The following is a 27710-nucleotide window of genomic DNA, read 5'->3' on the forward strand; positions in this document are numbered from 1 at the left end:
GGGAAAGGACCAATTTTTAGTTGGCCAATTTCTGCTAAATCTTGGGGGCTGAACTTGTAAGAAATCCTTAACCGTTTGCATGGATTTTGCCTTATCCTCCATTTTCTTTATCACCTCTTCAGCCTTAGACCCAAACAAAACATTATGCTGAGCAAGAGCATCCAGTAACTTTGCTTCCACTTGATCAGGTAAATTTTGTTCCTTTAACCAAGCATGCCTTCTAATGACTGCCAGTGGCAGCCACCCTGCACGAAGCCTCCAAGGCATCAAAACCACAGTGCAAACCATGCTTCCCCACTTGCTCAGTAGCATGCATCAAATCGTGTAATTCCTTATTATCAGCACATGCAGAAATGGTACCTAGCTTTTGTTTCATAACAGACAGCAGAAATTGCTGATATTTTAGCATATGAAATTGGCAATTTAAAGCCCTAATAGATAAAGTAGCAGAAGTGAACACTTTTTTGCCCCATCTCTCCAAAGCTCTGGAATCCTTATCTGTCAGAATATGTTTTTTAGCAGAGGCGGCCTTAACACCCTTAGGACCCTGAGAAATGGTTTCTGGATCAGCAGCAGGATTTTTGTAAAGGAACTGGTGGGAGTCAGAGACCTGTAATATCTGTCAGGCTTAGCAGGTGCTGGAAGAAAGGGGTCAGGAGTTAAATTAGCCTCAGAAAAGGCATCATCCACAATATCCAAAATAGGAGGAATAGCCAGGGGTCTATGTTGGGGAAGAAGAAGGAAATCCCTAAGCCTTCTCTTAGATTCAGAGTACTCCTGTCCTTCCCAGTGAAAATGTTCCCTCATGTCATGTAAAGTTTCCCCAAAAGAAAAATCCTCAGGGGGAGAAGCTGATGGAATGGATTCCTCAGCATCAGAATCCTCACAAGGAGGGAAAGTACATTCCTGTTCAGAGGAAGACACTGAAGAAATAGATGCCTGATCAGAGGATTCAAAATCCAATTCTTGCCTTGGCCTTTTGTCTGGAGGGGAATGTGAACCCCTAATCATGGTTAGTAAGTCCTCCGCCATTTTGAGCAGCTGTTTCTGAGATTTGGGTCCCGGATCAGAAGACGCCTGGGCTGGTGTCTTTGATTTAGAGTGAGTCTTTGCCTTTGTCTTTGGCTTTGCCTTTATCAGAAGCTGTGTAGGCCTGAAACCCCCCTCGGAAGCCGGTACCTACACAGCTGCTCCGGACCCATCCAAGGGAGCATTGTCTGAAGGTCCTGCAGCTGGAGTACTCAAAGGCCTAGTTGGCTCCTCGTGGGAGTCCGTTTCGGCAATCTGTTCTAAAATGGCCGATGACAGGGGCTGATAAAGCGCCTCACTGACGACGGCCGAACCTGGAGCTGGCTCTGCTTGTAAAGCGTCTGATTTGGACCTCAGAGGCCTGTCCTTATCCTTGCGTCGTTTGTGAACTCCGGTAGTCGGAAGCGTGTCCGACAACATTTTATAATTAAATCGCCTGCCAAAGTAGTGAAAAGCAAAATCATACCTCCGTTTAATAGTACGTTGGTTAAATCTAGCACAAAACCGACAACTAGCTACGTCGTGGTCAGGGCCTAAGCAAGGAATACAGTAAGAGTGGAAATCCTTATGAGGTATTTGCTTCCCACAAGAAATACAATTATTAACTTTTTCTGACATCGGACTGGAGCAAAAAAAAAGTTTCCCCAATGGGGTACTTAGCAGTAGTAAGTCTTCGGACTGAAGCACGAAAAAATATCAGGAGTCAGCCGACCGGCACTTGCGAACTGCTTCCACTGCACGGCAAGAAAGAATGGAGAACATGGCGTCAGCTGGCAGCTTTGTACTCCTGGCGCTCTGACGTCAGGGAGCATGGCTGAACAGCCGACGCCGGACCCAGACATTGGGATTCTAGCTGACCGAGGGCTGCCTACCGGCAGGAAGAACTCTACAGTGATCACTGCAACAGTGAAACACGATGAACATCCCCCCACTGCTTGGTCTTGTGTGTCCCCTGGGACCGAAACCTGGGGTCTCTGCTATGTCTGGGTTTGGCTTGAGAAGACCTTGAAGAGGCTGGAAAGGACCAATTCTTAGATGGCCAGTGCCTACTAAATCTAGGAAGCTGAACTTGTAAGAAATCTTTAATAGTTTACATAGATTTAGCTTTATCTTCCATCTTTTTAAGAACTTCCTCAGTCTTGTTGCCAAACAGGCGGTCCTGATTTAAGGGAGCATCCAGCAATTTAGCTTTTACATGATGAGGTAAAGATTGCTCTAAGCCAAGCATGCCTTTTGAGCACAGAACCAGTAACAGCAGCCCTGCAAGAGGCCTCTAAAGAATCAAATCCACATTGCAAAGTATGTTTTCCAACCTGTTCAGCAGAATGCATTAAATTCTGTAATTCTTTATTTTCCGCACAGTCAGGAATCAACATAATTTTCTGTTTAAGCAATCCAATAACATATTGTTGATACGTTAACATATGAAACTGACAGTTTAAAGCCCTAATGGCCAAGGCTGCAGAAGTATAAACCTTACCCCATCTATCCAGTGCCCTGGAGTATCTATCAGAAGGGGTAGGATTTTTAGCAGTAGAAGCCTTAATGCCCTTGGGTCCCTGTGAAATAGTCTCTGGATCCACAATGGGATTTTTAAAAAGGAACTTGTGTGACTCAGAAACCCTGTAATATCTGTCAGGTTTTCTGGGAGCAAGAGGCAAAGAATCAGGGGCCAAACTAGATTCCGAAAAGGCATCATCAACAATGTCTAGTACAGGAGGAATAGCTAAAGGCCTATGCTGAGACAGGAGTAAGAAAATGCCTGAGCCTCTTTTTTTGAATCAGAAAAATCCTGGCTTTCCCAGTGGAAATGCTCCCTTAGAGTATGTAAGGTTTCACCAAAAGAAAAATCCTCTGGAGGGGAAGCAGAGGGAATAGAGTCCTCTGCATCAGAATCCTCATAAGTAGTTAAGGGCGAATACAGATCATCAGAAGAATCAGAAAAATCAGAATCCAAATCAGAAGATTCATAAACAACTTCAGTCCTGGGTTTCTTAGAAGGGGGAGGCAGGCTTCCCCTGATTAAAGTTATAAGATCTTCAGCCATTTTTATCATTTTTTTTTAGGCATAGAGGCCTGAGCATGTGGCCTGGGCATCAGTTTTTAGGCACGGTTCGAGATTTAGGCCTAAAAGAAGGAGGCGCTGGTTTAATATGCAAGTCCGTAGGCCTGAATACACCCCTCAGAAGCCGGTGCCTGCACAGCGGCTCCGGACCCATCCAAGGTAGAGACATCCACAGGTTCCATAGTTGAAGCATCATGCGGCATACTGGATTCTGAATGGGTCTCAGTAGAGGACTGCGAATCAGAAATAACGGGTATCAGGGGCTGCAAAAGTGCCTCACTGAGTACCGGCGAACTGGCGACTGGCTTAGGAGAAGCGTTGTCGACAGGTTTGGAGCTCGGCAGCCTGTCTCTATTTATCCTTGCGTTTTTTCGGAATCCCGGTAGTCGGATGGCTAACCGATGACATTTCTGGATAATTAAGCCAAGAACCGAAATATTTAGAGGCGAAAACATACAGACGACGGATAGTGTGCTGATTAAATAAAGCACAAAGCCGACAGCACGGTACGTCGTGGTCAGGGCCTAGACAAGGAATACAGTACTAATGAAAATCTTTATGAGGTATTTGCTTTCCACAAGTAATGCAATTATTAACTTTTACTGACAACTGTAAGGAGCAAGAAAAAGTTTCCCCAACGGGGTACTTAGCTTTAGTTGAAGACTTCGGTTCTGAAACTCGAAAACGAAAATTCCAGGAGTCGGCCAACCGGCACTTGCGAACTGCTTCTGCTTCCAGTACTGCACGGCAAGAAAGACTGATGTAATGGCGTCGGCTGCATGTTGTATACCCCTGACGACCTGACATCATGGAAGGAGGGACAGCAACCGACGCAGGACCCAAGACTTTGTTAATCAGGCCGACTGAGGGCTACTGCAAGCAGATAACCCAAAAGTGATGACTGCAACAGTGAAACACGAAGATCATCACAGAGCTGGCATTACACTGGAATATGTGAAGCAGGGTTACATTATCACCTGCCTGCAGAGGGTCTTGTCCCTGAGGAGATGTTCTAACTTGTGCCCTGGGACTGCATGATGTTGTCTTCTAACAACAAGAAAAGAAACACTTAATGGATACTATCTTTTTACTATTCACACAGCCTAAAAGCCCGTCTTGGGTGGCATCTATGAATGGGAAGGGCTAACGTGCCAAAACATACCAGCTGTTAATGCTATTTCCCTCTTTTATATTATGAAGGCAATACCTGTACAAGTCCTGGCTTGTATTTTTACAACCACATAGAAGATTCCAGAACTTCAATAACGACATCAAAGATCATGCTCCAAACAGTACAAGTGGCAGGAGGAAGGGGGCACGTGAGCTTACAAATGCAATAAACAATGTCATAATACATGTTAAAATGGGTGCAAGGACATTTCTGAGCATAGCATTTTCCAAGTCTTTTTCCTAGGAGGATTTCTTGAAATTTAAAAGCTGGTTCACTCTATGCTTCAAAGGTGAACTGAATGAAACAGATATAGTTGTGCATACTTACCCTTGTGTGTCAGTTTCAGGTCTCATATCAAACACCTGACAATGAGCCAGCTTCACAATCGCACCGCATCTTAGTAGCTCAAGTGTCCCTTGTGGATTTTTTGCCACCCTTGTCAGGAAAGCCTGTAGAAAATTCAAAGGATTTGGTTGGTAAACTCAAAGAATTATTCAAATAAATGAGGCACTTTACAAATGTTCACAGAAATAGTTGCAAAGCAAATTTAAAATAACCACCAGAAATCATAAGGACTTCATACTATATATCCCATTACAATGCATTTACATGAGTGATGAACAGAAAAGGGAGACACTGGTAGGACTGCCACACTTTCAAGTGCCCAAAGTGGTGTCTTTTTATAGGCACACAAGATGTTGCAGGCCAAGAATCCACAATGAACATGAAGGACTGAATTTCTCTTAATTACCAAAATAGGTTCACTATTGTAGAATTATAGCTGCCACTATTGTTTCATAACAACATAAGGTGTTTCAGATACAAAGCAATGCCTTTCAGCTTTTCCCAGTTAGGCGTCGCCACAGCGGATCACCAGTCCACTTATGATTAGCAGTGGATTTTTACGGTGTCGAGTTGCCAGACCGGCACCCAACCTTCAAAGAAGGCACACCCACTCACATACGCACCTACCTGCATGTCTTTAAAGTTCACTCAACCACGGGGAGGACATGCAGACTCCGCACATTAGACGCTCCAGACGAGAATCAAACCAGAGAGCCTCTTGCTGTGAAGCCACAAGGCTAACCGTGGACTACAAGACATTTCGGATACGTGACAAACTTCTGCGGCTGAAGAATGTTAAATATTTCTCGTGCAGAACTGCGGAACACTTGTCATTTTCATGCCTCTTCACAGAGAGAGACAGACACTGTCCTGTGAAGATGACAGCTACATGACAACAGATGTTGTTGCAGAAGACCGTATTCAATGCAAACATCCACTTCAGGGTTGGAGAAAATACTTAAGCAATGTATTCTGATGGGATAAACTAAGATCCGAGTCATTAAACCCTGATGAAATGAAACTAATCTATCAGCAGGCTCTTAATTTGTATGAATATCTTCACTAAAAACTGACACCCCTCAAATGAACTCTAAAGACAGACTCTCACAGGCCCTACCCTTCTGCTTGGTGCTTTCTGATACCTGACATGGTAACCCCCACACTGACTGCCAGGCCATCTGATCTTCAATGTTTTCCTACCACAAACGAAAGGTGTCTGATGAGGGAAATCAAAGAAAGCAGGCAAAATTACTTACAGACGTAGTCTTCAACCGGAGTCCCAGTGGAGGACGACGGCCTGCTAACAAAGTACGCCTGAAACTATAGCAGGTATCTTAGTTTGCAACATTTTCAAGGTACCTCCAGAAAACCTCTCTCAATTATCTTTTGGAGAACATGTAAAGCAGTAATGCCAGTTAGACAAAAAGGAAACAAAATCACCCGAGTAAACTGACTGCCAAGGACGTAAAATATAAGTGTAGCAACAACCAAATGAATGACAGTCAGACATACGGCAACCATAAAAACTTTGAGAGACAAACATACATCCAGTAAAATGGACTTTCCAACGCCATTTCTGGATGAAATTCCTAGGAATGTAAGATGTCCTGATTATACAGCTGTGGCACAGATGTTTGTGACAAGCATGTTTAAGTCAAACACAGATCTCAATCTTATCTCTAGAATCATGGACATACTAATTACTGGTGCTACTGACACAAATTTCACAGAATAACAGGACACAAAGAAATCTTCACTTTCTGGTGGCAAGTCTGCAGCTAAAATGATTGTTATTCCACTGACTAGTATCTAACCTTTTCTCAAAATTAAAAAAAAATCACAATGGGCAAAGCAATATTCTGAGCCAAAATCTGAGATGCCACTGCAAATCAGGGACAACTGAGAGGTATGAAACAGCATTAGCTGTTAACTTTCTGCTGAATAAAGCAGAACAGTATCAGGAAAGGGCACAGCTTTCCCACTTTCTTATACACTAATTGTGCAGTAAGTTACCGACTTCCTGCTTAATGCAATAAAAACTACCAGCATGACATGGGGCAAACACCACAGTCCTGCTTAGTCTACTGCAAAGAGAAGAGAAACAATACAAACACTGATACAGTGTTGAGGAGCACCTCTACCTCATCTGCAGAGTTTTGAAAAAAGTTAAGCACATAATAATATTATCTATCGAAAGCAATTTCCAAGAAATATATGGGGAGAAGTTTACATGTTTTGTTGACAGGAAACCTGTACTACTGAAAAATACGCAAAGACTGAACACACTATTAGACACAGCTAGCAGTTCTGCAATCAAATATAAAGCAAAAGCCATCAGAAAGAAAAACTGCGTAAATATATGTTAATATGACACCCACCTACAAAACTCATCATCACTAAGAAACTAAAAGCACCAAATACACAAAGTTGATAGACTACTGCACAATAGGCCATAATTCCAAAGGCAAGTAAAACAGCCTTGCATTCTCAACTATCAACAATAAAAAATACATAAAGTCAAAAACAGCATTTTGTGGGAGGCTTCACCCCACATTCACAATGTCTACACCAACACCACAGCTCCACAACCACCATGAAGGGCAATCAGTCCATTAATCATGATATGCTTCTGCAACCAAGTCGACTGAAACAGTAAGTGATCACAGTAACACTGTACTTCATGGGCAGCTAAACTGATACCCAAATATAAACATCCTGAAGACTACTGAACAGAATTGTTTAATAAACTGTGAGATCTTCAAATGTTCAACAACAGGAGCTGCCAAATGAGGTACAGTAGTAGGTGAATAAGGGACCAAAAAGCAGGCGTTTTAAGATAGTGATGCCATACTCCCTCATTTCATAGGTAGGTACTAGATTATCGGCCCAAGGGCCTATGTAAGCCTAGCCAACAAGGTTCCCTGGCTTAAGCCACCCAAGAAAGTTATTTTCCTGTGCCACTGTCGAGCAGAGACACAGAAGTGATCCCCGGGGTGTATTTCCTATTTCCCATCCACTCATCAAGATTTTTCTTAAGAGTGCTAATGTAGAACTTTGCTTGATATACATGGGTAGCCTGTTCCAGAGTATGGGAAGTCTCTGGGACAGGAATTTATCCCTCCAGCATGTCCTGTTTATTGTGGTGACAAGGTTTAGGTCCCTAGAGCATGTAGATCAGAGGGATTGGGATTTCTTTAGGTGTAGCATGTCCAACAGCTCTGGGTTTGACATAGCTTTATATGTTAGGCAGAGATCACCTTGGAGTAGGCGATATGCTACAGAGTAAAGCTGGAGTTTTTTGAGACGGTCAGTGTAGGGCATTTGTTTGGGGCCAGTAATCCTCTTTGTGAGGTACTTCTGTGGCCTTTCCAGCTGCTGCAGATGTCTTGTGAGGTACATTCCAAAGGGGCGTTGTACTCTATAATGAGTCTAATGAGTGTCGAGTAGAGGGGAACAATGACCTCTTTTTTTCCTGGATGAGAACCCTTTTATGATGAGGTGTGCCATGTAGAAGGACTTCCTGACTACTGTGACGATGTGACTATCAAAGGAGAGACTACTGTCCACCTGGGTCCCAAGGTCTAATCACACATTCGGTGTTAAGTAGATTGCTGCCTATGTGGTAGTTCATGGGTACAGTTTTTTTTACCAAAGGGGATGAAACTGCACTTTTGGCATTGAGCTTGAGGCCATGGCTCTGACACCAGACATCTGTCTCGGTGAGGCCCTTCTGTAGGATGTCCACATCATTTGAGGATTTGACTATGGCTCCTAGTTTGCAGTCATCTGTGAACTTCGTTAGCCGGAGGCCTTCTGTGTTAGCCTGTACTTCAGAGAAGTAGATACCAAACAGGAGAGGTCCCAGGACTGAACCCTATGGTACTCCACTTGCACTGGTTTGAGGTCAGATTTGGAGTCTGCAACTTTTACAATGTGGGTTCTGTCAGTGAGCCAGTTGGCAACCCATCTTGTGACGTAGGGATTTATACCTAGTTTAGTGAGTTTAGCAATAATTCCAGAATGGGGGATGGTGTTGAAAGCCTTGGCGAGGTCAAGATAGGCTGTGTGAACCACCTTGACCTTATCTACGGCTTTGCTGACTGCCTCAAAGAAGCCGATCAGGTTCAGGAGGCATGATCTGCCTTTCACAAACCCGAACTGGGTGGGATCCAGAGTTTGGAGGTTACCAATGTCTTTGTTTATGAGTTCCATGATGATACGTTCCATGGCCTTGCAGACCAGGCTCATCAGGCTAATATGTTAATAGTTCCTGGGATCAGTGGTGGCTCCCCCTTTGTGGAGTGGGATAATTGCTTCTATGTGCCATTCAGTGGGCACAAAGCCTGATGCGAGGCTATTATTGAACATGGTGCTTAAGTGGGGAGCCAGTTTGTTATGAAGTTCGTGTAAAACGCAGCCTGGGATGTTGTCCGGTCCCATGGATGCTGTGTTTTTGGCTTTAGAGAGTGCAGCTTTTACCTGCGTAGTTGTGATTACAGGGACTCTGCAATCTTCCTGTATAGATATGGGCCCTTTAGGGGGTGAGAGGGGGATAAAGTTAGCACTGAACCTATTTGCCAGGATGTTGGCAATATCAGTTGGTTCTGTAATGTTCATGCCATTGTGCTGTAACTCAGAGCAGATCTGGTTGTTGTCATCGAGATTCTTGACACAGCTATAGAATGCTTTGTGGTTGTCCTTAGAATTAGTGGCGATTTTGTTTTCGTAGCTAGCTTTGGAGGATCTTATAAGGGATATCTCAGCTTCTTACTGAGGCTGACCAGGGAGCTCCTCCACTCATGGGACTTTACTCTCTTTTGCAAAAGTTTCTTCCTTCTGTTGTACAGTTTTGTTTATGGCAGGGGACCACCAGATTGGCTTCCTTTTTTTGGAGGATAGCGTCTTGGTTCTGTTTGGGATAGCACGATCCATGCATTTGTGTAAGTGCTTATAGAGTGCATTTGTGTAGGATTCAGCAGTTGTAACTGTATTGTCCATCTGCATGGGTGTCATGAAGTTCGCCACTTCTGTCTTAAGAAGCATGAAGTTGGCTTTGGAGAAAATTTTTATCGTGGTTTCCTTAATGGGGGGTGGGGGCAGGATGTGGATATCAAGGGTGATTAGCTTATGGTCGGATCTGACCAACGAGGAGTTGACTTCAGGTTTGGAACACCAGTCACTCATATTGGTAATGACTATGTCTAGGATATTGTTGCCCCTGGTGGGGGTGTGGATAAGTTGATCCAGGGCATTGGAGTTTATGAATTCCAGAAAGCGTTGAGCTAAGGAGTTGATACACGAGTAGTTTTCCCAGTTAATGGTGGGGCAGTTGAAGTCGTCCATTATTAGGGTGTTTGGTTGAACCCTAATATTTTCCAGTACATCAAGAAAAGAGGATTGGGAATCCTGGGGCATGGTGGGGGATCTGTAGCAAGCTACAATTTGGATTGCAGTTTTGCCCAGAGTTAGTTGCACTTGGATAACCTCAGATGCATTATGCTGAGCAACTAGCCTGGAGGTGTGGATATCCTTAATGAATATTTAATTAATTCCAGTTTGGTTTCCGGGGTTGTGCCTGCTGACTTTAAAAGAGCAATCATTCATCCACTATTAAAGAAACCTGGGCTTGATGCATCTGTACTGTCTAATTTTAGGCCAATCTCTAAGCTTCCTTTTTTAAGTAAAGTGATGGAGAGGTGTGTCTATGGCCAATTGTTAGATTTCCTGAATAAAAATAATTTTTTGGAAAATTTTCAATCTGGTTTTAAACCTATGCATAGTACTGAGACAGCTTTGCTAAAGGTTTTAAATGATGTTTTTCTTATCACTGATAGTGGAAAATTTGTACTGCTTGTTTTGTTAGATTTAACAGCTGCTTTTGATACAGTAGATCATGAAATATTGCTGTATCGTCTTGAGCATTATGTGGGTATTACAGGTTTGGCTTTAAACTGGTTTCGATCTTACCTGCTAGATAGAATGGTGTGTGTTCAGATGGGCGGGTTTACATCTAATTTTGTTCATCTTCCTTGGGGTGTTCCGCAGGGTTCAATATTGGGACCTTTATTGTTTTCTGTGTATATTTTGCCTTTGGGCGATATAATGCGTAAATATGGTATTGATTTTCATTTATATGCTGATGATTGTCAATTGTATTTACCTCTGGATGAGGCTGATGGTTGCTCAATTTCAAAGGTGTTGGATTGTTTGTGTGAGGTTAAGCTATGGATGGCAGAAAATTTTTTGAGTTTGAATGAAGGGAAGACAGTAGTAGTACTTTTTAGTCCTAGTCGTCATGCTGATTTTTCTGTGGTGGACTGTGGTGTATTAACTTCTTATCTGAAGGATTCTGTTGTAAATCTGGGAGTGAAGATGGACAAAGATCTTTGTTTTAGGGGACATATAAACGGGGTGGTGTCCTCCTCTTTTTATCAATTAAGGCGCTTGGCTAAGGTAAAACCATTTTTGTCTAAAGGTGATTTGGAAGTTGTTGTACATGCATTTATAACTTCACGCCTTGATTATTGTAATTCTATTCTATCTGGAGTGAGTCAAGGTGTTTTAGCCCGTTTGCAGCTTGTTCAAAATGCTGCTGGGAAATTCTTGGAGGGCAAACGAAAGTTTAACCATGTAATGCCTGTATTGGTGGCATTGCATTGGTTACCTGTTTTTTTCAGGGTTCGTTTTAAAATCTTGTTATTGGCCTTTAAAGCTTTAAATGGTTTAGCGCCAGTATATTTGGCAGATATGCTCCATGCTTATGTTCCCAATCGGACACTTCGGTCAGAAGATCTGTCCCTACTTGTGGTTCCCCGGGCACGACTAAAGATGAGGGGTGATAGAGCTTTTTCTGTCGCAGCTCCAAAACTTTGGAATGAGCTCCCATTATACATTCGGCAGTCTTCTTCTGTGACAACTTTTAAGCAAAATCTTAAAACGTATTTTTAATGAATTGGCCTTTAATGAGGTGAAATGATTTTTAATGTTGTTTTGTTTTATGTTATTTGTTATTTTTAGTTAATTTTTATGTTATATGTTATTTATTGCCTTTGATTATTGTTTTGTAAAGCACTTTGGTGGCATTTATTGTCTGTAAGGTGCTATATAAATAAATTTTGACTTGACTTGAATATGGACACACCTCCACCTTTGGTGTTTCGGTCCGGGTTACATGGCCAAAAGGTGTGGTATGAGTTAAACCCTGGTAGTGCAAGGGTGCTATCTGGAGCCTTGAACCAGGTCTCAGTTACTACACAGATATCGATGTTCTCCATTTTAAGGAGTGCCTCGAGTGAGTGCATTTTGCGACTTAGACTTCTAGCACTGAGTAGCATTACCCTCAGTTTTTGCTTGCCTGTTCCTGTTATGGTGGTGAATTTGTTATTTGAACCTTACCTGAAATAGGTACTATAGCGGCGGCAAGAGCCTTAGCCAGTATCTGGAATCCCAGGGGCGACAGGTGCAGTCCATCTGTGGCAAAGCATCGTGGTCTGTCGACCATGTCATCCCAAGCAAACAGATACTGAATTCCCTTAGAATGACACCAGAAGCTTAGCCAATTGTTGAAGTCAATCACTTTGTCCTTTTACTGCGGTATCATTCTGGGCAATGGCAGAATGCTACTCAGGGCTAGGGTCATACCTGTCTGGGCTACAAGATCGGAGAGCTCTTCCATGTCTCTTTTCATGTAGTCCAGGGAGCTACGTCTCAGGTCATTCACACCAACATGGACAATGACAGAGTCATATTTGTACTTGTTGTGGAGTGACGTGGGTTATGTGGGTTCCTTCCTACAAATCAGAGCAAAGCCTAACAATATATAAAGATATATATATATATATATATATATATATATATATATATATATATAAAGTTGGAGCACAGATATGACAAAACCTTTTTAGTTAGTGCCCAAGTTGTGCTTCCAGTTTGCAGTGTTGTAAAGGGGTGCAATGCTGAGATTGGAGCTGCCCTTGTGTTGTGCTTGAATGGCAGCCTGAAAAGGTTTAAGCCTTACCACAAAAAACACAGCAGATTGCAGAAAACACTCTTGATGACCTTTTAGTTACCAGGAATAAAAACGGATCTCTTTTGCTGAAGAAAGGAAGAAGAGCCCTGGTAGGTATCTTAGCTGTCATCACATTTATAATAAAATATTCCCATTTTTGGAAGTTTGGATACTGAACTGACGATCAGAGAGAAAACACTGAAACCACAGATGGGATTAATCTTAAGAGAAGGTACTGTTGTGAAAGATATTGTAAGGTGTTTTTGCACATCAAGAATCATAAATTTGAAATCATACACCACGAAGTTACCACAACTAACGTTTCCAAGACCAGTACCTATTGTGTACACTGTCACAAAAGAAATTCGACTCCAATGCAGGAATCCACAAACGTAATGGTAAATGTCAACCACAGTGTTCGAAGTGTCTTTGCTGTTTTGTGGTGGAATAAATCATCTATTTTATTTATTTTATTCGCAACGTGTCTTGTCTTGGTTCTTGCCTACACTAGCAACTGGTTTTTGGTTTGTGTCTCATTGCCGTTTACTTGAACACTGTGGTTGACATTTACCATTACTATTGTGTACACTGTGCCAGCTGGTTCAAAGTCATGCAGATTTAATTTCTCATGCATGAATTTTAAATTCAAATGAAGAAAAACTGATACACCTTTCTGGCAAGCCTTAGTGTTTTTTTTTTTGGCTGGCGGGGGGGGGGGGGGGGGGTGTTACAGAGAAAAAAGTTGTCAAACAAGCAGAAACAGCACATATGTACTTTTGATGGATGAATAGGATTAACGTTGTATCAAATAGCTTACATAATCTAGACACACTAGGAAAGTTAATTTTGTGTGTCTAGGCTCCTTCAGTGTCAGTTCAAGTCACAAATGTAATCTTTTCTTTATACAAGATTTTTTGTTACCAAATCTTTTGATTTCATGTATGATATTCAGAACTTAGAGAAGGAGGCACTGACCAGAACTAAAACTATCTTCCAAGCTGAAAAGATTCAGTGTTTTCAAACAGCATTGTGACTTACTTGCTGCCAATTTGGTATGGGACGGGGTCCAGTGTAGAGAAAAGGGCCATGGGGAAAAAATGGCTAGTTTTGTTAAGAGAAAAAAACAATACAGAGTTGCATGAGCATACTTACCGTAAATGTAGACATTCAAAGTAAAAAAAAAAAAAAAAAAACTGCCATAGCAGGAGACATCATGTATATAATTTTACCAAAAGCAGCTTAACCAGCAATCTCTCATGTATGGGATTTCAGCCAAAGCAGACACACAGTGATCTCTCATATGTATGGCATTTCACCAAAAGCAGATAACCAACCTTCTAGTTTGACTGCAAGAGCTTTTGAATCTCTCCTCATAAAAGGCCTTACTCCCCATGCCGCAGCCATCACTATAGTATCTGGTATTAAGGGGCAGCACCCATGCCATAAACTACTTGTTTCTTTGAACCCTGTTTTCTAGTGATTAGGAAGGTCACCAGTAAGTGTGCTTCTGAAATTCTGTAAATGGTCTGAAAAATCTGTATAACGTAGTCAAGACAAACTCCAAGACGTAGGAAAAGAGAGCATCTCTCAAGCAAGAAAAAGGAGTTCTCTTCCCCTAAAAGTGCAAAAAACTGAAGCAAACAAGAGAATGGAGGGAGTGCATACTGAGAATGGAGGGAGTGCATACTGCACCAGTGACCCTCCTTGGAAAGGGATGTTATAGCATACCTCTACAGTGTTCACCACAAGGCCTAGTTTTGCAGTACAATTTATTGTATACAAGAGTATACTAACGCAGTGGCAGAGGTGAACAAAGGCTTAGGATGGGGGAAACGCACGCATACTGAAGCTGAAAACACTCTCTGGAGTCAGCAGAGGATATCCAGCATTTAATGCATGCAGAAAGTGTGAAATGGGGTTCATATGGCAGCTTCATACTCCGTTTGGTGAAAGTCATAAAAAACAGTGCAGAAGCAGCAGCTGCCTTCATGGAGTATATTTAAATTAGGCCTTGTAAAGCTTTTCAACTGAATTTGCTTACCTGGCAAGAAGGATTCAAACAGTTGGCTAGTTTGCCAAAACATTCTTAGTTTTGTTTAGATACAATAGGGATTCCCCCAATACAGTTACTGCAATAAATGGTTTTGGTAACTGTCATAAGAATCAAAGGGGCAGAAATACATAACTGTTTTCAAACTGACTGAACAATTTACTTTGCTGACATTTGAAAAGGTATTATTTATTAACAAGGGCCAGTATGGACACTTTAATGGCATCCAGCAACATAACAGGAGCCACAAAGAGACTATGTAGGCATTTGGCCCTTTCTTCCACACAGTAAAATCAAGTAGGTTTTGTGGTGGCTGAAGCTGGGGGTCTAGCCTTTGGGGAGCATTCACAAATGCACCCTCAAAGGTATGGAAGGTGAGGAAATGGTGGTAGGTTTAGGTTCAACACCAAGCAGCTTGAGATACCTTTTTAAGGGAGTTGGGCAGTTCCTTTGTGATTAATCCAAAATGTCTTCTCACGATTTAAGGTCTCACTAGAACAGAAATCCTCTGATCAGGACACCAGTGACAGGGATTCTTCCGCATCAGAGCTGAGGGAACAGATCTGAGACTAGGCATTTTCCTGATCCTCTTCCATCCAGATATCTGAGTGAAACAAAGAATAAGATGAGGGGACTTTTTCTACCTCTTACAGTCCAGGGGAGGCATCTAGGAGGGGCCAAAACCTCAGGAATGGATGATTACTATATATAAGTAAGGCCTTCCAATTTAAGAGACTTGAAACTTTACTTAAGTATGACAATCATAAGATACCCTGTTGCCAAGGGTGTCAATCATAAGATACTCTGGTACCAAGGGTTGCTGTTAAAAAATCAAAGGGATATCTGATAGGGAAGAGCCTGCACCATGTGCTGCCCAGCAGTGGATACTTTAGTATCAATGTCCAGCTGTAATGCCCTTGTTAATGGCTGGTGGGGCCTGAATCAAAAATATACAAGAACTGTTCTTACTAATGGCATCCAGACTGGCTCTGAAAGATTGCAGTACAGCTGAAGTAGGTGGGCAGTAGGAGACTTCCCCAAGACGGAACAAGCACCACAAACATGCATCATTCTCTGAGATATGCTGATCACAGACCCACTTAATGGTGACATTTTCTAGGGATGACATCGACCTCAGATAACAAAAAACAAACTCAAATACAGCAGCAATGTTACAATTAGCACAAAGTAGAAAGCTCACAATATTTGATGCAATCAAATGGCAAGCAAAAAAATTCCCCAAATTCAGATTTTTCTATTACAAGCAGTATATATATCAGGAATATAATGATCAAAGGTCTTTGCCTTTGAACATACCATTTTAGATTCATAAATGTACAGTCCTTTCAGAAGGGGAGGCTGTGGACTGAGCATGCTCTGCAGCAAGAGGTCATCCTGGGCCAGACTGTCCACCAGTACTTTCAAATATCCACTGTTGCAGAGAAAAGTGAGCCACTGGTTATATTTATCCACAGAAATGATACGATCCAGCAAAGCTAGAGCCAGCATCTACAAAAGAGAAAGGGAAGATCAAGGTTACATTAATAATGCAAGACAGCAAAGGTCAACATATGCACTCATCTTACACAAGTAAGTCAAGATCAAATAATTATATTACACACACAGTATAGCTGCTTTCACAAAGATTTGAGTATAACACAGAGGAACTGGTTATTAAAGTACAGAATAACATAACACAACAGCTACAAGTCGATAAACAAAAATAAAAAATAAGGCACAAAGATCAAGTGTACATGCATACTATGTACACACTCAGGACAAAACAGTTGGATTCAGTGGGACACGTTCTTTGACAGGGCACCTCTCTTTAGGTGATGACTGGCATATCCTCTTCTGAGGACACCTGGCTCAAATTGTGAGAACTCTGGCTCCAGGGCTAGGGAAATGTATTCTCCTCTGCACACCATTTCATCATAAAACAGTAAAACAGGCATATACAGCCCAAAGCTCAAAACTGTTTACACCTGGGAAACCATAAACAAACAAACATAAAATTATAAACCTGTTAGCCTTGCAAGGGAGTTCAGTGACAACGCAGGATGGAAGGACTGCTCAAAACCAAAAGGAAGGGGGGTAATAAGTGTCTACTGAAGAACATTCCCTTAAGAAAATCAGTTAAGTGCTCTTACATATTTAATTTTATGTAAAGGGATATCCCCAGTGGTAATCACTGGAAAAACTCTCAAGCAGTACAGAAACTTCCAAGGATGACAATGCCAGGGCTCAAGACCTGAAGCACCAAATCCCAGATGAAGTCAGACTGCAGAAATCAAGAACCAAGAAGTACTCAGACAATGTGAAACACAAACCACAACAGGCATATGCCTCCAAGTGTAAAGGGTTCAAAAAGTACAGTTGTGTATGCTTACCATAAATGTAGATGCTTGAGTGTATTCACTGTTGCAGTCATCACACTTGGGTTATCCTGTCAAGGGTAGCCCTCAGTCGGCCAGAATACCAGAGGCTTAGTATTTCTGCGTTGGTTGCTGTTGCTCCAGGACTGACATCAGGTCGTCAGTGGTACAAAATCAGGCAACCAATGCCATTACATCAGTTTTTCTTGCCCCAAGTGTCAGGAGCCCCCAAACAGGGAGCTAGGTTATGGTGGAAGAAGACCACCAGTAGAAAGTAAATATCAAAAATCCCTGTAAGGAGTGATGAAGAGAGAGAAAAGGGGGAATGGAGGGTGGGAAACCAGGACTGCAACAGTGAATACACTCAAAATCTACATTTATGATAAGTGTACACAACTGTACTATGTTCTTCGTGTTTCACTGTTGCAGCCATTACACTTGGGTTGATTCCCAAAGCTGAAGAAAAGGGTGGAGGCAGTCAAGAAGACTGGGGGCTGGCTAGGATGCCCTGCAAGACTGCGGTTGCAAAGCCTGCCCTGGATTTGGAGAAGATAGGCAGGTGGTAATGCTTGGTGAAGGTATGAACAGAAGTCCATATTGCAGCCTCCAAGATGTCCCTGGTAGGGACCCCTCTGAGAAAAGTTGCAGAGGTGGAGGTTGCCCTGGTGGAATGTGTCCTGACCCCCGTAGGGGGCGGTTTCCCATGGTATTTGTAGCAGAAATGGATATAGTGTGCTATCCATTTGGAGATTGTTTGTTTGGATATGGCCTTGCCCTCTGCTCCTGCTGCAAAGCTGACTAGCAATTGGTCAGTTTTACTAAAAGATTTAGTCTTATCCAGGTAGAGTCTGAGCTGTCTGTGCACATCTAGAGAATGCAGAATCCTTTCCCCCTTGTTTTATGGGTTAGGAAAAAAAGGTGGGCAAATGAATTGAGAGGTTGAGAGCCACACTGGACACCACGTTAGGCATGAAATTTGGGTTAGTCCTGAGGGATACCCTGTCAGCATGGAAAATGATGAAGGGCTCTACAGCCATGAGTGCTTGTAGCTCTGAAGCTCTTCTAGTTGAAGTGATGGCCAGAAGCAAGGTTGTTTTCCAAGAGAGGAATTTTAACTCTGCTGAAGCTGCAGGCTCAAAGGGGGTAGTGTGAGCTTTTCCAACACAAAGTTAAGGTCCCAAGCTCAGGTAGGAGCTCTTCTGGGTGGCCTTAAATTGTTAGTCCCTCTCAGGAACTGTTTAATGAGAGGATGAGAAAAGAGGTATCTCTGTGCTGTAATGAGCAAAGATGGCAGAGGCATGAATTTTAATAGAAGAGAAGGATAGGCCCCTGTGCAGTAGGTCTAAGTAATCCAGGATGAGAGGGTAGGGAGGGCTGTGTTTCAGCTCCTTTAGCCTGGATCCAGGTGCAATACCTTTTCCACTTGTCAGCATAGGATTTTCTAGTGCTGGGGCATCTGGCCTCACGTACAACATCCAGGACTTGCTTGCTTTGGCTGGCAACTGGAGGAGAGGTCAGGGAATAAGCCAGGCTGCCAGGTTCAGGGTCTGCAATTGTGGATGCATGAATTCTCCATTCTGCTGGATCAGGAGAGCTGGGATCTGAGGCATGGCCGAAGCCATGTTCCAAAGGGTCATGGCGAGCCTGCAAAGGGGATAAGAGCGAGTTCCTCCCTGCTTATTGATGTACATCACTGTGGTGGTGTCTGTTTTGATCACTAGAGGCCCCGGGAAGAGTAGGGGTCTAAAAGCTGTCAAAGCATGCTGAACAGCCAACACCTCTTTTTGGTTGATGTGCAGATGTATTTGATGTGGGCTCCAATGGCCCTGAATGCACCTGCCATCCAGGTGTACACCCCAGGCATAATCTGATGCGTCTGTGGTAAGGGTCTGGGTGGTATGGGGTTGTGAGAAGTGAAAACCCTTGTTGTGGTTGCATGCTGCTGCTCACCAAAGAAAATCTTTCCTAGACAGGGTATTATAGGTATGATAGTTTCCAGGTCCTGAGAGTGTTGACACCAAAGGCTTTTTAGGTACCATTGAAGTTTCCTCATATGCAGTCTGGCATATGGAATGAGTAGAATGCAGGATGCCATGAACCCTAGAGCTTGCAGGATTTTCCTTGCAAGTTCTGGTGGCTAGTTGAGAGAAGTAGCTTGTCAGATAGGCTTGTTTTTCTGGAGTAAGGAATGCCATCTGGGATGCTGTGTCCAGGCTTGCTCCCAGGAATACAATTTTTTGAGTGGGTACTAGTTTGGATTTCTTTTCATTTATAGTGTACCCCAGGGAGATCAGTAGGTCTTTTACACCGGTCAGGTGCTGTAACAGCTTTTCCTGACTGTCTGCCTGAATCAGGCAGTCATCTAAGCACGGGTAAATTTGAATATTCCTTTGTCTGCAAAAAGCAATGGCCGAAGCCAGGCATTTTGTGAAAACTCTAGGAGCAGTGGATAAGCCAAAGGGAACGGCAGAGAACTGAAAGTGCATAGATCCTGCTCTGAAATGTAGATATTTCCTGCAGGAATCCCTGATTGGGATATGTAGATAGGCCTCTTTTAGGTCTAGGATGGCTAACCAAGCATCCTTGGATAGCATAAGAAGAAGCTGTTGGAGGGTGAGCATTTTGAATTTTGGTATCACCAGGAAGGTGTGTAGAATTGATAGATCGAGGACTGGGTGCCAGGTGCCCTCTTTTCTAAGTACCAGGAAAGGCCTGGAATAGAAACCTTGGCCTATCTGGTCTGCAGGAACAGGCTGTATTGCCCTCATGGAGAGCAGGGAATGGACTTGGTTTTGGGCCTCTGCCCACTGGTTTGGAAGATCTGGGAACCCTTTTGGGGTTGGTAGTGTGTGGAAATAAAATTCATATCCCTGGGACACTATGTTGAGAACCCATCGGTTGCTGGTGATAGAGGCCCAGATTTTAGCATGGGAGGACAGTTTTCTTCCTAGGGGCACAAGCAGGAGTGCAGAGGTAAGGGGGGAGGTGTAAAGTCATTGTGAGTTCATAGGTTGGTACCTAGGCTATCAGCCCTATGGCCTATACAAGCCTAGCCATAACAATTCCCTGGATATTTCTTCCCACACTATTTACTTCCCTGGACCCCTGTCTAGCAGGGCGACTGACGTGATCCCCGGGGTGAATTTCCTCTCTCCCATCCAATCGTCAAGGTTCCTTTTGAAGAGGACCAAAGAGGCACTCTGCTTGACATGTATGGGCAATCTATTCCAGAGTCTGGGGAGTCTCTGGGTCAGGAACCTATCCCTCCAGCATGTTTTGTTTATTGTGATGACAAGGTTTAGATCCCTGGAGTGTGCGGCTCTGAGGGATTGGCATTTCTTTAAGTGTAGCATGTCCAATAGCTCCGGGCTTTACATGGCCTTGTATGTTAAGCAAAGATCGCCTCTGAGTAGACGATATGCGACAGAGTATAGCTGGAGTTTTTTAAGGCGGTCAGCGTAGGGCATCTGCTTTAGGCCTGTGATTCTTTTAGTGAGGTATTTCTGTGGCCTTTCCAGTTGTTGCAGATGTCTTGAGAGGTACATACCAAATGGGGCATTGTATTCTATAATGGGTCTAATGAGGGATGAGTACAGTGGGACAATGACCTCCTTTTTTCTGGATGAAAATCCCTTAGTGATGAGGTGTGCCAAATAGAAGGATTTCCTGACTGTTGTGGCGATGTGGTTATCGAAGGTGAGACCACTGCCCACCTGTGTCCCTAAGTCTCTTATCAAACTTTTGGTGTTTAGTGTACTGCCACCTATATGGTAATTCACGGATACATGTTTTTTCCCAAAGGGGATAACTATACATTTCTTGGCATTGAGCTTGAGCCCATGGCTCTGGCACCAAGCATCTGTATCTGTAAGGACCTTTTGTAGAGTATCCACATCATTTGGGGATTCAATAATAGCTCCCAGTTTGCAGTCATCTGCAAACTTTGGTATCCAGAGTCCCTTAGTGTTGGCCTGTACTTCAGAGAAGTAGATGCCAAACAAGAGCGGTCCCAGGACTGAACCCTGAGGTACTCCACTTGTCACTTGTCTGGAGCTGGATTTGGAGTCGGCTACTTTTACAGTGTGGGTTCTAAACCCATTGGGTGACGTAGGGATTCATGCCCAGCTTAGTAAGTTTATCTATGATTCCAGAGTGGGGGATAGTGTCAAAGGCCTTGGCAAGGTCTAGATAGGCTGTGTGGACCACCTTACCCTTGTCCATGGCTCTGGAGACTGATTCGAAGAAGTCAATTAAGTTCAGGAGACAAGATCGGCCCTTCACGAACCCAAACTGGGTGGGGTCCAGTGTTTGAAGGTTGCCAATGTGTTTGTTTATAAGTTCCATGATAATACGCTCCATGGCCTTGCAGATAAGGCTTGTCAGACTGACGGGACGGTAGTTTCCAAGATCCAAGGTGGATCTCCCATTGTGGAGTGGGATAACTGTAGCTGTGCGCCACTCAGTGGGCATGAAACCTGAGGTGAGGCTATGATTAAACATGACACTTAGGTGAGGTGCCAGTTCATATTGTAGTTCATGTAGTACACAGCCCGGGATGTCATTTGGTCCCATGGATGCTGTATTCTTAGCTTTGGAGAGTGCGTTTTTTACCTGTGTGGCCGTTATTACCGGAATTTGGCAATCTTCCGGTATTGAGATGGACCATTTAGGGGGTGAGAGGGAGGGTGAAGTTGGCACCGAATCGATCTGCCAAGATATTGGCAATATCCTTGGGATCAGTATATTTAATGCCATTCTGTTTTAGCTCAGAGCAGATCTGAGCATTGCCATTTAGATTCTTGACATAGTTATAGAATGCCTTGTTGTTGTCTTTGGAATCTTTGGCAATTTTATTTTCGTAACTAGCTTTGGAGGATTTTATGAGGGATTCTCAGTTTCTTACTGAGGCTGGTAAGGACGTTTTTTGCATCCTGGGATTTTCCTCTTTTCTGCAACAGTTTCTTCCTTTTGTTGTAAAGTTTGTTTATGGCAGGGGACCACCAGATTGGCTTCTTTTTTTTGGATGAGAACATCTTGGTTCTATTTGGGATGGCACGATTTATGCATGAGTGGATGTGCTCGTACAGCGCCTTAGTGTAGGATTCAGCAGTTGAACTTTCAGCTCCCGTCTGCATGGGTGTCATGAAGTTTGTCACTTCTGACTTGAGTAGCATGAAGTTGGCTTTGGAGAAGTTTTTTATGGAGGTTTCCTTACTGGGGTGGGGTGGGATGTGGATGTTAAGGGTGATTAGCTTATGGTCAGACGTGACTAACGAGGGGGTGACCATAGGTGTGGAGCATCGATTTCCCATGTTGGTAATGACCTGGTCTAGGATATTGGAGCCCCTGGTGGGACTATGGATTAGTTGATCCAGGGCGTTGGAATTTATGAATTCCAAGAACCGTTGGGGAAAGGTGTTGGTACACGAGTAGCTTTCCCAGTTAATGGCAGGGTAGTTAAAATCACCCAGTATTAGGGTGTTTAGTTCTTTCCATAAGGGAGTGGCTTAGCACTCTCTGTTTTTGAAGTGGAGGAACTCCACTGCTTAGATCTCTGCATTCCTTGGGACTGCTGTCTGGGGGGGGGGGGTGGTCTGCTTCCCCTAGGTCTTGTCTGAGCTGGTCTTGAGGGTGCCAGAAAGGACCAGTGCTTGGAGGGGCAATGCCTACTGAACCTCAGAGGCTGGACCTGCAAGAAGTCTTTAACTGTCTGCACAGATTTAGCTTTTTCTTCCATCTTTTTTTAAGACCTCTTCTGCCTTGGTGCCAAACAAATTGCCTTTGTTCAATGGTGCGTCCAACAGTTTTGATTTGACATGGTCTGGCAAGGTCTGTTCCTTAAGCCAAGCATATCTTATGAGTACAGAACCTGTGATTGCTGCCTTGCAGGATGCTTCTAGGGCATCAAAGCCACATTGCAAGGTGTGTCTAGTAACTTGGCTTGCAGAATGCATCACCTCCTGAAATTCTTTATTTTCTGCACAAGCCGGAAAGGTAGATATTTTTTGTTTAAGGAGTTCCATAGTATGCTGTTGGTATTTCAGCATATGGAACTGACAATTTAGTGCTCTAATGGCAAGAATTGCAGAGGTGTACACTTTTTTTCCCCCATCTGTCTAAAGTGCATGAATCCTTGTCTGAGGGTGTGGGATTCTTATCTGTGGTTGCTTTTATTCCTTTAGGTCCTTGGGAGATGACCTCTGGGTCAGCAGTATGACTTCTTGAAAAGAAATTTGTGAGAGTCAGGGACTCTAATACCGGTCAGGCTTCCTGGGAGCGGGTGGAAGGGTGTCGGGAGTTAAACTGGATTCTATAAAAACATCATCCACAACCATCCAGGACAGGAGGAATGGCTAAAGGTCTGTGCTGTGGTAAATCTAAGAATTCCTTGAGTCTCTTTTTGGACTGAGGATAGTCCTGACACTGCCACTGGAAATGCTCCCTTAAAGTATGTAGAGTTTCACCAAATGAAAAATCCTCTGGAGGAGAGGCAAAAGGAAAGGATTCCTCTGCATTTGAATCCTGATAAGCAGACAAGAGTTGCATGTCTTCATATTCAGAAAAATCAGAGTAATCGGACTCCTGGGTCAGAAAAAACTGCAGGGGACAAGTCTCTTTTTCATTTGGAAGGGGTAGGTTGGCTTCCACTAATAAGCATGATAAGGTCTTCCGCCATTTTAAGCACTTGAGATTGAGGCATGGAAGCAGGTGCCTGAGCATGGGTCATCAGTTTTTTAGGCGTAGTTTGTACCCTGGGCTTTAGAAACTCAGTAGTTTTAGAAAGAACTGAAGACACGAAAGAAGTCGTCTGTTTGTGTCGAGTATCGGTAGTGCGAAGAACTTCCTTCAAAAGCTGGTGCCTGCTCAGCGGCTCCAGACCCATCCAAGGTAGAGACATCCGTAGGATCCTTAGTCAAAGAAGAGTCTCGCGGCATACCTGTGCAGTCTGTCTCTGTCTTTATCCTTATGTTTTTTCGGAAAATTGGTAGTCGGATGGCTTGAACTGTTGAAAGCTACACACTCAAGTGTGATAGCCATTTCTGTGCATTTAAAGTGTTTTTTTGATTGTATCTGCTTTATTTTCTGAAAAACAAAACAAAAAAAATACTTGTTTTTCCGCCTTTCTAAGCTAGTATAGTCCAGTTTTCAGGTTAGTGCTGAATTCAGAACTGTGTTACAAATTTCTGTGTTTGCCCATACCTTACTTGGATAGAAGGAAGTTTCTCTGTTCACTGTGAGAGAGGGAGCTTTGAGCAGCCTATCTGTCCCTGGAGGAGTGGTATCAGCGCAGAAATTTGTAGTTTATTGGCGATTTTGGTCTAATTTCTCTCTCTTTCATTTCCCTGCTATAAAACCTGCATTTGCACGCCGGGCAGTGCCGGTTAGCTAGGGTATAACTATTGCCGGCTCCACAAAGTCTACTCGTCAATATTTCCCCTTAGAACTAGAAAAACTTTCAACTTAAGCAATCAAACCATTCACTTCTCATCCTGGCACTTGCTCAAAACTCATAGCAAGCACTAATAAACCTTAGCACTAGACCCCCCCCTCTACTGCAGAGAAGGACAAGGCTCTCTATTCGACCTTACCAGTCAATCAGTAAAACAGTTCACTGTACCTATCCAGGCATGTCCAAAAGGGCAGTTTCAGGTGTACTCTCCAGTCCAACTGGTGAATCTGGGCATTTTGAGGCAATGCTACAGTTGACTCATGTACACAGACAACCCTCTCCTCCTTCCACCAAACACTAATACATGTGAGAGATGCAATAATATACCCAATCTGGTGGCTAAGCTCTCTCAACCCAAGATGGGACCAAGCAGTCAAGAGGAGAAGGGAATTACTTGCATCACACCACCAGTCTCACATAGACCTATGAAACCAACACCGGCAAAAAACACACCTAAATAAACGAAAACATACTCGGAGGCTCTAAATAAAAATCTGCAAAAGCAACAGAGACCTCCAAAGCAGACATCCAAGCAACCTCCACCCCCCAACACAAACCATGAAACACATACTTCACAAAACTAGTGTGCCTCGCAATCACAGCCCTTAAGGCAAAATAACATACCCAGCACACTAGTAATAGGTGACTCTATAGTCTGGCACACTGACATCCCACTCACTAGGCTGGACAAGGAGAAGGTTACTGTTAGCTGGCCTGTCAGGTGCCAGGATCTGCCACATAACACAAGCACTCGGGTCACTCCAGAACAGGTACAAATATGACTCGGTCATTGTCCATGTTGGTGTGAATGACCTGAGCCATACAGTACAGTTGTGTACACGTACCATAAATTTAGATGTTCGAGTGTATTCACTGTTGCAGTCATTACATTTGCGTAATCCTGCTGGCAGGTTGCCCTGAGTCGGTCTGAATTCCAAAGTCTTGGGTCCTGCGTTGGCTGCTGTCGCCCCTTCCCTGACGTCAGGTCATCAAGGGTATAAAAGAAGCAGCCAACGCCATTTTCTTTAGTTTCTTGCCCCAGATGTCAGGTGCCCCCTAAAAGGGTAGCCAAAATTTATATATATGAAAATACATGCACCAATATAAACTTTACCTTTATCTACAAGCAAATGCACCACATAGGTTGTATAAATCAGAAAAGGAAACATAGGTTCCATCAGAAGAAAGGGGGATGGCGGGTGGGTAACCTGGACTGCAACAGTGAATATACTCCCAACATCTACATTTATGGTAAGTGTACACAACTGTACTATGTTCTTCGTGTTTCACTGTTGCAGTCATTACATTTGGGTAGAGTCCCAAAGCTATGGTTGGGAGGCTGGAGCTAAACAGCATTAGGAGCGGCTATGAGGCCCTGCAGAACTGCAGTGGCAAAGCCTGCCCTGGATTTAGAGTAGAGTGGCAGATAATAGTGCTTTGTAAAGGTGTGCACTGAACTCCAAGTAGCAGCCTCTAAAATGTCCTTGGTTGGTACTCCCCTGAGAAAGGCTGCTGAAGTGGCTGTAGCTCTGGTTGAATGTGGCCTTATGCCCTTAGGCACTGGCTTGCCATGGTGTAAGTAGCAGAAACAAATGCAGTGGCCTATCCACTTTGAAATAGTCTGCTTTGAGACAGCCTTTCCTTGTGATCCTGCAGCATATGTCACTAGTAATTGCTCTGTCTTTCTGAAAACTTTGGTTCTGTCCAAGTAGAATCTAAGCTGTCTGTGTACGTCCAAAGAATGCAGAATTCCCTCCCCCTTATTCTGTGGATTTGGATAAAAGGTTGGCAGATGAATAGTTTGGTTAAGAGCCACACTGGACACCACCTTAGGCATAAATGTTAGGTTTGTCCTCAGACACCCAGTCTGGATAAAAAATGATAAAAGGTTCCACAGCCGTGAGTGCCTGTAGCACTGAAACATGTCTTGCAGAAGTTATTGCTAGGAGCAGAGCTGTTTTCCAAGATAAAAACTTTATATCAGCAGTAGCAGCTGGCTCAAAAGGAGGCAGGGTGAGTTTTTCCAAGACATAGTTGAGGTCCCATGCAGGCACTGGTGATCTCCTTGGAGGAATTACATTTTTGGCTCCTCTGAGGTACTGCTTTAATAAGGGATGAGAAAAGATTGATGGCTCTGTATTGGAATGAGCTGAAATGGCAGAGGCATGAATTTTAATAGATGAAAAAGATACGCCTTTGTCCAGCATCTCAGTTAAGTATTGCAAAATCTGAGGAATATTTGGCACAGCTGTATCAGTTCCTTGTGCCTGGTTCCAAGCACAGAATCTTTTCCATTTTCCAGCATAAGATTTTCTAGTACTAGGCCTTCTGGCTTCCAAAACGACATCCATCACAGCTTTACTGAGAGGTGTGTTTTGTATGACTACATTATCCACCATGCTGCCAGGTTTAAAGTCCTGAATTGGTTGTGCAGGATCTGACTGTTTAGCTGGGACAGTAGATGAGGTATTTGAGGTAAGGTCCAAGCTGGGCATTGAGACAAGTTCCTTAGGACTGGATACCAGTATTGTCAGGGCCAGTCTGGGGCAATCAGTATCATCTTTGGCTTCTCATGTCTGACCTTTAGGAGTACCTTGGGGAGGAGAGGCAGTGGGGGAAAGGCATATACTGATAGGTTTTTCCAGCTGAAAGATAGGGCATCCACTTTCCATGCTTGTCTGTGATAAGTCCTTGTGCAGAATCTTTTTAGTTGGTAGTTGTGAGGGGAGGCAAATAGATCTATGTCCGGGCATCCCCATTTCCCTGTTATCATGGATCCAGCTGCCACTCGTGGGGATCCATAAGGTTTCTGCTTAGTTCGTCTGCCAGAGTATTTTCTCTTCCTGGCAGGAATTGTGCCTGCAGATGTACTTGGTAAGTCAATGCTGTGTCCCACAAAGTCATGGCTTGTCTGCAAAGGGGGTAAGAATGTGTGCCCCCCTGCTTGTTTATATACCACATGACCGTGGTGCTGTCTGTCTTTATCAGTAGCTGTCCCGGGTGAAGTAGGTCCTTGAAGGCTGTCAGGGCATTTTGAACAGCTAGCATCTCTTTTTGATTGATATGTAGATGCATTTGGTTTGAGGACCATGTGCCCTGAATGCATCTTCCTGCCATGTGGGCCCCCCCCAGGCATAATCTGATGCATCCATTGTTAGTGTCTGCCTGGCTTGGGGTAATGTGAATGGCTGTCCCTCGTTTTGGTGACAAGCTTTTG

General features: G+C 43.5%; 1 protein-coding gene across 1 annotated transcript in view; it reads right to left on the reverse strand.

Annotated features, from left to right (window-relative positions):
* Nucleotides 1-27710, reverse strand: part of NUP205 (nucleoporin 205) — a 1199422-nt gene that overhangs the window by 302003 nt on the left and 869709 nt on the right. Inside the window, 2 exon segments of the mRNA XM_044087173.1 lie at nucleotides 4593-4714; nucleotides 15986-16177. Coding sequence (XP_043943108.1) covers nucleotides 4593-4714; nucleotides 15986-16177 — 314 coding nt within the window.

The sequence above is a fragment of the Protopterus annectens genome, chromosome 11.part0 (assembly GCF_019279795.1).
Source record: "Protopterus annectens isolate FY-2018-M chromosome 11.part0, PAN1.0, whole genome shotgun sequence".
In the NCBI taxonomy this organism is placed as follows: domain Eukaryota; kingdom Metazoa; phylum Chordata; order Ceratodontiformes; family Protopteridae; genus Protopterus; species Protopterus annectens.